The sequence below is a fragment of the Anolis carolinensis genome, chromosome 1, assembly GCF_035594765.1.
Source record: "Anolis carolinensis isolate JA03-04 chromosome 1, rAnoCar3.1.pri, whole genome shotgun sequence".
NCBI classification, from domain to species: domain Eukaryota; kingdom Metazoa; phylum Chordata; class Lepidosauria; order Squamata; family Dactyloidae; genus Anolis; species Anolis carolinensis.
Window position 1 is genome coordinate 340,611,609 of NC_085841.1, and position 12,197 is coordinate 340,623,805.

General features: G+C 40.4%; 1 protein-coding gene across 2 annotated transcripts in view; it reads right to left on the minus strand.

Moving 5' to 3' along the window:
- Window positions 1–12,197, minus strand: part of ccdc88c (coiled-coil domain containing 88C) — a 127,332-nt gene that overhangs the window by 61,302 nt on the left and 53,833 nt on the right. For both annotated transcript variants that reach the window (XM_062968409.1, XM_062968410.1), the window contains exon 4: window positions 8,171–8,240. In XM_062968409.1, coding sequence (XP_062824479.1) covers window positions 8,171–8,240 — 70 coding nt within the window. The remainder of the gene's footprint in view (window positions 1–8,170; window positions 8,241–12,197) is intronic.

A 12,197-nucleotide genomic window follows, 5' to 3' on the forward strand; every position in this document is an offset into this window, starting at 1 on the left:
ATCTGTTTCTGACCTCTGAGCTTAAAACATCAGTTCAATATAATGTATAGGAGCCCCAGGTGGTGTAGTGGATTAAACCCTTGTGCTGGCAGGACTGATGACTGGAAAATTAGGTTCCTGACCCAAAGGTTGCTGGTTTGAATCCAACCCAGAGAGAGCGTGGATGAGCTCCCTCTGTCAGCTCCAGCTCTATGCGGAGCCATGAGAGAAGCCTCCCACAAGGATGGTAAAACTATCAAAACATCTGGGCATCCCCTGGGCAACATCCTTGCAGACGGCCAATTCTCTCACACCAGAAGTGACTGGCAATTTCTCAAGTCTCTCCTGACATGAAAAAAATTTACAATTTATAAGAAACCATCAAAGTTAAATCAATTAATAAACCTGTCACGGTGTCTCACAGGTTAAATGAGGATTCATTTTCTCTAAAATCTCTCAATTAGATTTTAGCGCAATTCTTCTGTATCCAGTGCTTTCCAATAAAAGCTAATTATATTTAGATTTTGTTTGCCATGAATAATTTACGCACCAGCATTATCTTTACGGTCTCCCTTTGTTAAGTTGTTTGTTTGCTTCACAGAACTGTCTGAGGATGCAAGATCTTGTCTCGCCTTCTAAAACCATATGTCAGAATAAAACACCAGAGAGCTCTTGGACCTTCATTTATAGGTTTGAATAAATAGCCCCAGAGAAGGCAAGAGGTGTTTAACGTTTTAAACACAGTGGCATTTCCCTTATTTTCTGGGAATTCCACGGCAGCCGCTGCCACACTGGGTCACTGAGTCATTAGACCAAGGGATTTGCAGGAAGGCCATCTGCTCCCTGCGGTGGGTGGAGGCCTCCGGGTCTTGCGGGAATAAAACCTGTTCGCTGGAAACCTCCCTGCCGTCTACGGACAGAGGACCCCCCTCATTCGCTCACATAGAAAAGGGATGGTGAGAAACAGATGGTGGGATTGTTGTAGGAGGCAGGGAAAGGGATTAGGGACCAACAACATGAAGATAAAAAGGTAAAGACATACAACGAGGCAGAGAAAACAACAGGAGTGTGGCTGGGAACGGTGAAATGAGGTGGACAAAGGAAAAGGTTTTTAAATTAAGACATTGGATTTGTCCAGATTGTGACTTCAGCACTTTGTTATTAAGGAAAGTGGAATGTGCTAGTGTCTCTAAGACAAAAGCATGCAGATGCGTTTTGATGTGACACGTCCTTGTCTCATTCTATCCCACTATGCGCACACCCAGTTTACATGACTGCTCCTCCTCACTCATCCACTCAGACTGTGCGGTATAATATAATGATAACAGCACAGTAGTCTATTATGGCAGTGGATATAAATATCCATGCACACACATCAAAATGATTACATTCTCAGGTCCATTTGTCTGGGAATAAAAACAGTGGCATCCAACAATATTGCTGCACCGTATACAACACACCAAGCTTTACAAGAATCCCTTCGATCATCTGAAGTTGAACCTTTAGCTTTTAATTAGAATACAAGCGCTCTTGCTAAGAAGAGTTACTTCCTACATTTCATGATTGAATTAGGAATTCAATTAAAGAAAGCAAAGTAGCTTGTTTCCATCATTTCCCAATGAGCCTATGCAAAAACTTTCCACCATAAACACAAAATGCCTTATTATGACCTTAACTGTATGCCAAAGCAGTCAATTACTGTGGAGTTCTCCATCAGATGGCACGGCCACTTCCCCTCTGAAACCAACCCATGAGTTTTGCATCCTTGCAACGTCTTTCACTACATCACTGGTAGGTGACTACTGTGCTAGCAGTGACTTGGAACATTTTGCTGCCTAAGTGGAGATCGTATTTATCCCACAACAGTGCCAATACCATGATAGAATTGAAATACACATTACTGTCTTCATATCTTTCCTCTATCCCTATTGCCAGCACCATTCTGCTGAATGCACGTTCAGCCTTGGCTGCTTTGTCTTCTCTATGTGCTGCTTCTCGCTAATGACTCCAAAGTAGTCCCTTGACAATGACTTAAGAATGTAGCTCATAATTCCTTAACACCATAGCAATAAATTACTACTGAAGTTTTACCCAAAGCAGAGTAGGTTCCAACGTTTTCAATAAGGCTAGTCCTACTATTAGGCAAAAATGAAGCAATTGCCCCAGACCACGGGGCAGGGAGCACATCAGGTGCCTGAGATGGCACACAATCCAGGCTGTGGGCCATACCGCTAGCCTGCCAACTTCATGAAGTGGAGGATAGTAGTTACTCCACCTTCTCGACATGCAATGAATAGTGTTGGTCACCTTCTCAACAAGGAAGAGGACATGATTTTGTATTCTGCTCCTAGCATCAAAATGTCTTGAGCCAACCCTCAGAAGCCACAGACAATTAAAAAAAAAAAAGGGCGGGGAGAGATTGTCAAATTTCCAATATGAACATCAGCCAAATTGAAATGTCACCTGGTTTTTCACTTAAGAGTTAGGCAGACATCTCATACTGTAAAATTATTTGTCTCCTTGGAAAATTATAAAACAAAATGAGGAAGGAAGCCGAGTGTGAAAAAATAAACACACCAGCAAGAGCTTAAACCTGTAATTATTGCAATAAAAATACAGACTATGCATGGAGTTTATTCTGGCAAACACATTAAAAAGGAAGGACTCTGATTTCATTTCTAAATAATTAATAGGTAGAGCTGAAATGTTTTTAAGATTATCAACACAGGCACATTTGCAAATATGTCATCTGACTGTATTTGTAGTCAGGCTACAGAACATGCAACCCACCAAGCAGATGTAACTCATTATTTATGTGCAATGGCCTACTAGGAGATTGAGTTTTGCTGTCTGCCAAGAAGTCCAGTAGGTTAGTGTGATACTACTGTGGTAGTGGTTCAGAAAGTAGAAGGTATTGTAAAAGCAATATCTGCAACCATATTTGTGTGCAGAAACTTCATCAGGTACTTCTACAGTTCTTCTATAGTTTAGGACCACCTGAAAAGTTACTTTTTGGATGATAGTTCCCAGAATTATTAAATCATCATAACCAACAGCCAGTTGCTTGGAGATATGCAAGGAGCTCTAATCCCTAGAGAAAAGCTTTCCAAACATCTCATGTTGGTGACACACTTTGTAGACATACTAGGAAAACAAAACTTAAACCGAATCCCTTCCAAGTGATACAGACACACATAAAACTGTAATAACAAAATGTGTGGGGACACAACATATCTCATGAAAATCTTTCATTAATATTTTTAAATGATATGATTTATTGCTTATTTCACATAGACACAGAGGTTTCTCGTTACGCTCTCATGACACACCGACACACTACAGGCAACACACAAATGTGTCATGACACACACTTTGGAGAGCTTTGCCCTAGAGGGATTTTTTTCCAGACTATGACATGCAGTTTAATTTCTCCCATCCCTATTACATGAAGCAATAATGCTCAGAAGACTGCAGAAATACTGGAAACATGAGCCCAATGACAGATACCTTGCAATTCCTTCTAGCTGTTCATTTCTTTCAGACCACCAAACTCTGCTGTCTATTGTGACTAGCAGATCAAACTGGAAGAAAAAAGATTCCACCTAAACATTAGGAAGAACATTCTGAAGGTAACAGCTGTCTAGCAGTGTGGTATGCTGCCTTGCAACGTGGTGCTCTCCTTCTCTGGAGGGTTTTAAGCAGAGGCTGGATGGCCATCTGTCAGGAGTGCTTTGATTGTGTGTTCCTGTCTGGCAGGTGGTTGGATGGGATGGCTCTTGGGGTCTCCTCCAATTCTGATTCTATGAAAAATTCTATTAGTTCTAATTTTTTCCATTTAGTTTTTTAAAGGAACTTTCTCTTTTCTCCAAATAAATTGGAACCACCAGAATGCACAGGCCCTGCTTGCTGCAAACATGTAATACATAAGTGTTAAATTTCCACTTGGGCCAAACCTGCCACATGCTGTGCAAGTGCTCTGTACTTTACTCAAAAACAATAAATCCTTCAGCAACCCACATCAGCAGATCTCTCAGCTTCCTTCCTTGTAGTCATTTCACTCCTCCTTTATGCACTTTCTGTGAAAAGGGCAAAGTCTAGTTTGCTTTGTCTTTCCCCCTTCCTCTTGCAGGAGGGGCTTTATTACAGGGTGTATTTAATTATACATGATTTAGCTACAGAAATGATTGAAGATCAAGCACACTAATCGTATTGGGCAATCCCTACCACTAACCAATTCAGTCTGAATTTCCTACCCTTTGGTTCCTTTCATGGCTACCTGAACTGCCACTACAGAATCATCTCAAACTTTAGTGTTACCCTCTATGGTAAAGCTGTTGCAGTTGGTAACACTTTTGCAAGGAAAAGGGTAGGTGGTTGGGGGGAGAGATTCTTGCATTTGGCACAGAATTAAACAGGCACATTACAAACAAACCCCGTTTCTTTAGAGATGTGAATGCTGGGAGAGATCAGTTTCATTACCCTGACAACAGCCCAACATGATCTTGGGAGTCAGGCATTAGTTCAATGAATACCTTTCAAGGGGATTGCCATCACAATGGAGACACAGACACTGCTCAGAATTGTGCTTCCTTTTTGTAACTGGATCCTTAATAGGTTTTGGCTAACATTTGCCCTGTCTTCTTACTTGTCTCTTTTCCCCTTATTCCTTATCTTGAATTCTGAAATTGTTCACACAAGTGGCTGAGATAGTGACGCCTTTCCTCTCTGATGGTGCAATGCATGAAACTTTATTTCGTGCACAAAATTATTAAAATATTGCATGAAATTACCTTCATGTATGTATTTGAAACAAATGAATTTCATGTTTAGACATGGAGCTCATCTCCATTATATCTCACTAGCTGTGCCCGGCCACGCGTTGCTGTGGCGAAGTATGGTGGTATGGGAAATAAAGGATTGAGGAATTGGTGGTAGTTAAGGTAAATGGTAAAGGTGCGGAGTCCAGATAATCCAGTTAAAGCAGATAATATAAGATTATAAATGGGTTATATAGCTGTGTGGAAGGGCCTTGAGTCTACACTGCCATGTAATCCAGTTAAAATCTGATAATTTGTATTTTATAGGCAGTGTAGAAGAGGCCTAAGTGAGGCCTAACTCTGCCTGCCCCCTGGGTGAGTGTGTTGCTAGGAGACCAAGTGGGCGGAGCTTAGCCTTCTAACTGTCAGCAATTGGATAAAAACAATTATTCCTCTCCCTCTAATTAGGACTTTAATTTTCTTTTCTTTTTGTTGTATCAACCTAGAGGCGTGGATGATGGGTTTTGTTGTCAATTTTCGAGGTTGTGGGGTGTTTCGTTTTGTTGTTTTGGCGGTCGCCAGGATTCCATCACTCTTTTATAGATATAGATTATGTGCATATATGCAAATACAGCTATTCCAAAATTCCCAAAACTCCCACATGCAAAGCACCTCTGGCCCCAAGCCTTTTGGATAAGGGATAGTCAACCTGCACACACACTTTTATTCTTTGTATCTTTACTTCGTTCATTTCTTCATATCCTTGATATGATAATGAATTAACACCCCACATGTATGTAACTGGAAATGGGAGGCACGGTTTCTTGAGATATCAGATCTGGCTACGGTAACACATAACCTTGATTACATCCTGTTTGGATTACTGTAATAGTCTCTGCATGAGGTTGCCTTGGGAAACTATTCCAAAAACGTGCTAACTGGAGCAGAAATTTGGTTTATTGTGTTTTAATTTTTGTACTGAGAATCTTTGTTTTAGCTGTATTAGGTTTTTAAAAGCTTGAATCTTGTGCTGAATGAAAAACGGGATTTATTTAAATAAAAAAATAACACCAGGAGGATGGAAGAAGGAGACTAAAATTGTAAATGGCCTGGAAATAAAGCCACAAGAAGTATAATTTAAGAGTTTAGTATGTGTAGCTTGGAGTAGACTCAAGAGGTGATATGATTGCAATCTTTATATGAAGGGAAGACGAGGTTCCAGAAACTGGATTCCTTTTACCAAGAAAGAGATTCCACTTAAATATTAATAAAAATGTATTGACTGTAAGAATTATTCTAATATGCTTTTCTTTCCAACTATATGATACGGTGATTCTATGTCAAAACACAACATATTCAATTCCTAGTCTATTTGAAAGTCACACATACAACATGTTCAGGAACTGGACCCATTTCTCATTTATGAGAGGAAACCAACCGAGGTATTCCTTTGTGTTTAGGATCCAGTTTGCTCCTATTTCTGGTCAGTTTATGTACAGTTACAACATAAATGCAGGGCTACACATATAATATTTAACCTAGGCGGCCTATAGAGCAGGATGGGCAAACTTCAGCCCTCCAGGTGTTTTGGACTTCAACTCCCACAATTCCTGTACTGTTGAATTCCAAAACATCTGGAGGGGCAAAGTTTGTCCATGCCTGCTATAAAACATCTATTCTAACAAATGCCAGATCATAGAATCATAGAATGATAGAGTTGGAAGAGACCTCACAGGCCATCCAGTCCAACCCCCTGCCAAGAAGCAGGAAAATGACATTCAAAGCCCGGGCTGTGGCACAGGCGGGAGTGCAAGCCAGCTGCAATTAACTGCAATGAATCACTCTGACCAGGAGGTCATGAGTTCGAGGCCGCTCGGAGCCTATGTTTGTTTGTCTTTGTTCTATGTTAAAAGGCACTGAATGTTTGCCTATATGTGTAATGTGATCCACCCTGAGTCCCCTTCGGGGTGATAAGGGCGGAATATAAATACTGTAAATAAATAAAAATAAATAAAGCACTGCTTTAACAAGCAACCCTTTCTCCAAAATGTTCCTCCAATGGCATGACTGTGTAAACACCACCACATTATTTTATCAATGCACATGAATCAGCCTATTTTGTCAATGCACATGAAAGGTCACCTATTAGCACCAAAAACACTTGAAGTCTGACACTTGAGTTTCTATTGCTACTTACTCAAAAGCAGCAGAAGAAACTCATTGAAACACAGTCTTTGAAGCAACTGTCAGCCCTGCAGAACCACTTGTAGGAACAAACATTGATGTACTAGTTCTGTTTTTGTTGTCTGCAAGTTGACAAGACAGCCCTAACCTATGGCATTATTATGAATGGGAGACTTCAAAGAGAACCTCTCATCAACAGCTTTGCCCAGGTCCTTCAGACCAAAGGCAGAGGCTTCCTTGATTAAGTCTATCCATATGTAATGGAGTCTTTCCCATTTCCTTCTTCCTCCCACTTTAGCAAGCTTTATTGCTATTTCTAATCAATCATGTTGTGTCCTGGGAAACGTCCTTGCAGATGGCCAATTCCCTAACACCAGAAGTGACTTGCAGTTTCTCAGGTCGCTCCTGACATGAAAGAAATCCAATGATGGCCTCAGTTTGATCATTTTGGCTTCTAGGATAAGTTCTGATTTGCTCTCAGACCTACTTATTTGTCTTTCTAACCTTTAATGGTCTCCACTGAGCTTCTTCTCCAACACTATGTTTTAAAAGAATTTATTCTTAGTCCTGTATTGGGCCATTTTCTTTTGTTGGGAGCAAAAAAAACCCTTCCAAATACTGACATCTGCTGTGTAACCTTGAAGTGCCAGCTTCCTGTTTTTGAAAAAGAGTAAAATATGCTTGTTTCCATACCCTTTTGGTAAAAAAAGTTTAACATTCCAAAAACACACATTTGATTGTTCACAAAACATTGCAGAAGGATGTGCCAGCAGTTTAGCCAAGAATTTCAATATTTTATGACAGTGCCCCTGTGTATGGGAGGTAACAAGCTAGAGGGAAGAGGTCCGGCAGCTGAAATCACAACTGCCTGTTCTTTCTCTCACCTTTTGGATGGTTGTAGCTTCATGATGCTGACTTTTTAGAAAGCATTTCCCCTTGGGTGTCTCTTGGGCACAGGTTTAATGCTATTGTGCAATGGAACTAACACACCCACATATGCTGCAAATGCCCCTACGTTAACTATAAAAAGATTGGAAAAGCTAATTTTGGAATGAACACCTGGAACTTTTTGTCATCACATTTGGCCATACGAGTTTGAATGTAGAAGTCAAACAATAACATGTCAAGTAGCCATTTAGTTTATTCAGCGTCTGCGTGAAATTTATTTCTTTTAATCAGCAAAAGCAGACACTTCTAATCAACCTTTTCTTAAAACCTGGGTGAAGGCCCAGTGTCATAAAGCTACTCACCAGACAGAGGATCTTTGCCAACTATCAAGACATTTGGCAAACTCATTATAATCAGTTGCTGGAGGACTTCCTAAAAAAAAGAAAGGAAAACAGAATAATAAAAACGAATGCCATTTTTCGAGTTTTCACTAGTTATGAAATGTCTTTTGGATCATTTGGTGGTGGTGGGGGGAGAACAGAAACGCTGTTGTAAGGCTTTATCTAGCTTATAGTCTAGATCAGTGGTTCTCAACCTGTGGGTCCCCAGATGTTTGGCCCTACAACTTCCAGAAATCCCAGCCAGTTTACCAACTGTTAGGTTTTCTGGGAATTGAAGGCCAAAACATCTGGAGGACTGAGGTTGGCCCATGCCTTCTCTAAAAGGTTCACAGAGAAAGCCTTGTTGCTGCAACCTTGTGTAGAAGGTAACTTGAACAACAACATCTGTAGATGCTGTTTCATGGAAACAATTCGGATGAAGTATTTATTTTTCAGTTACTCGGTTAACATGAGTCAAAGATTTCAAACCAAATAAAGAAGAATTGTGAGTAGTACATATATACACCACAGACATTGTTTTCCTCCTATACTATGTGGAATAGACAGCCACATTACTCTGAGAGAAGTAAAAACATTCAAATCGAGTCATGAGGTAATGAAAGTCCTGCCCCATTTAAACATGGCTAGTCAAGGTTAACTAGGGTCAGAAGGCTGAAGAACCAACATTTGCTTTACAGACATGCTTTAATGTCAGTCTCAACCTTGAATATATCCTGGGAAAATTGATTAAGAGGTCAGAGGGCAGATTAGCAAACAAGACGTTGGAGGAAAACATACTATAGAATACAAAGGGCCATTGGCCAATTTCATTTGACATCCAGGAAACAACAAAATTGCAGAGTTTCTTTTGAAATAAAAAGTGCTGAAAAAACTAGGTAAAGGTAAAGGTTTTCCCCTGACATTAAATCTAGTCATGTCTGACTCTGGGGGTTGGTGCTCATCTCCATTTCTAAGCCAAAGAGCCGGCATTATCCGTAGACATCTCCAAAGTTGTGTGGCTGACATGACTGCATGAAGTGCCATTATCTTCCCACTAGAGTGGTACCTATTGATCTACTCACATCTGCATGTTTTCAAACTGCTAGGTTGGCAGAAGCTGGAGCTAACAGTGGGAGCTCACCCCACTCCCCAGATTCGAACAGCTGACCTTTCGTTCAGCAGGTTCAGCAGCTCAGCGGTTTAACCTGCTGTGCCACTGAGGGCTACACTGAACAAACTAGCATAAAATAAATACCTTGTTCTTCAAACCCAAATACTTCTGCTACCAATTCAAATTTTATATATTACAGTAAATGTCAGAATCTCAGGCAATATAGATTCTGTGGGTGACTCCAAAACTAGACATTACTGGTGCAATTATTCTGCCTTATTCACAGAATTTATGGCCAGTCCAGATTATTCCGTTCTTCTGTTTTTAATCATGCAAAAGTCCCATCAGAGAAGTTAAGACATCACAATTCCTTTCTTGTTTGTATCAGGATGAGCACCCTTACTGGCAATATCAACCATTTCAGAAGACCACTAAATTTGGGGAATTATAGTAAGCACTAATAATACTGGCCAACACACATTTTAGTGCCACAAATGTTAATCTTGTTTCCGGGTATATTTGACCTGCTGATTCCAAAAATGGCACTGGTTATCCCTATGCACTCTTCGAGATACAGAACACATACCATCTATCAGTAACCATCTGCTCGCCCATAAAAAACATGAGCTCTAAGAAACTAGAGCTGATGCAGTCTATCCAATGCAATTTTCTGAATCACTGCCCCAAAAAATTCAGGAACAGGCCTAAAAACCAAGACACCAAGATTTTTTTTGTTGGGCTGTGTAATTTATTTTTCTTCACATTTACTGGTAACTTTGTCAACTAGGAGTAACTTTCACAAAAGGTGTGCTTTGGTTGATATATCAGCTACAGTAGGAATGGGCAAACTTTAGCCCTCCAGATGTTTGGATTTCAACTCTCATATTTCCTAACAGCCTCAAGCTCCTTTCTTTCCCTTCTTCAGCGGCTGAGGGGGAAAAGGAAAGAGCCTGAGGCTGTTAAGAATTATGGGAGTTGAAGTCCAAAACACCTGGAGGGCCAAAGTTTGTTTGGCCCTGTTAACAGCCAATGTTAACAGTATTCATAAACATGCACCTCACCATATTTCTATATAGTATCAGCAAGCTGGAATGTATCCGAGAGAGAGAGAGAGAGAGAGAGAGAGAGAGAGAGAGAGAGAGAGAGAGAGAGAGAGAGAGAGCGCAATATGCCAAGCCTAAGAACCAAACATTTGTTACTTTCTAAACCTTGTTTCATTCATTTGCTGCCTTTCTCCCAGAGTGGGACCCAAAGAAGCTGACAAAAGAAAGCTATTAACACCTGGCAATATAGGGGATAAAAGCCTCATGACTTGAAGGTTGGGTTGCTGACCTGAAGGCTGCCAGGTTTGAATCCCACCCAGGGAGAGTGTGGATGAGCTCCCTCTATCAGCTCCAGCTCCATGCGGGGACATGAGAGAAGCCTCCCACAAGGATGGTAAAAACATCAAAACATCCGGGCGTCCCCTGGGCAACGTCCTTGCAGACGGCCAATTCTCTCACTCCAGAAGCAACTCCAGTTGCTCCTGACACGAATTTTTTTTTAAATAGTATACATTATTTTTAAAGACATAAAGGAGTAAAAAAACAAAGCACACCCTCTAAATAAAAAGGCCTTCTTGCTTACACATTAAAAACCTGCTTGACCAAAATATCTTTATCTTCTGGTAAAATAAGAGTAGGGAGGGGACCAGCCTAGACTCCCATGGAAGGGCATTCCAGGACCTTAAGACTCTGCCATGTTTGTATAAGGCAATACTGTCTTTCAGATAGTCTAGACCCAAATTGTGTATGCCCTTATATGTTATGAACAGCACTTTGAATTGTGACCGGAAACAAACCAGCAGCCAGTAAAGTTGTATTAACAACTGAGTAACATGGTCCCAGTCAACATTCTAGACCCACTATAGTTTCCCAACAGTCTCCAAAACCAGCCCGATGTAGAGTGTGTTACTGTATTCCAAATGGGATGCGATTCAGTCATGTGTCATTGTAGTTAGATCTGACTTCTCAAGGAACAACCATAGCTGTCCTATTAGTTTTGATTGTGCAAATGTGAATTTGTCTTTTGCCAAAATCTTGGCATTCAGGCTCAGAACTGAGTCCTGAAGACCACCCAAATTGCAAGATTTTAGGAGGAGTGTAACCCCATCCAGCATAGACAGAGTCCCTATTCCCGGATCTGTGTTATGATTGGATCAGGAACACCTCTGTCTCATCTGGATTAAGTTTCAATTTATTTGCCCTTATCCAGTTCATTATTAAGAGCCTACATTTTCTTCTTCTTCTGCATTTCTTCTTCTTCCTTAGAAGTGGTCAATATGGCCAACAACTGCCTATAGCCTTTCAGAAGTTAGTCTAAGAATATCCAAGCCACAAAACCTCAAGACGTTTTACACAAACAGTTAAACACCCTACCCATTCTCAGGTCTATTTGGTCTCAGAAACACACAAAGATTCAAAGGCAACAATGATCTAACCTTTCCAAATTTACTTGCATTTCAGCTCAAACAACCCGAAAACGATAGTTATCTAGTACAGTATCTCCAATTTATGCCTTTATATTTATGCAACATTTGCCATTTGCATTACATGACATATGAGTGTTTTATATAAAGTTTTCAAAATACATCTGTTGAACTCTGGAAGACATAAAAATTGTGTTTCTTGTGTTGACAAGGAAAGGTTACAAACTAAATAATTCACAGGGTGTTGTCCTCTGTAACTCAATGCCTTTGCTAAATTAGTTCCATTTGTTAATTGCCCAGATGACACTGCCAAGCAGTTTTTCACTATCCTCTCCAAAGATATAATTAACTCTTTTTTTTACCCTGTGTGCGTGGGGGTGTATTTATAAGTGGGTCAGTATATCAATACAAAGATAAACCGATAAAAGGAA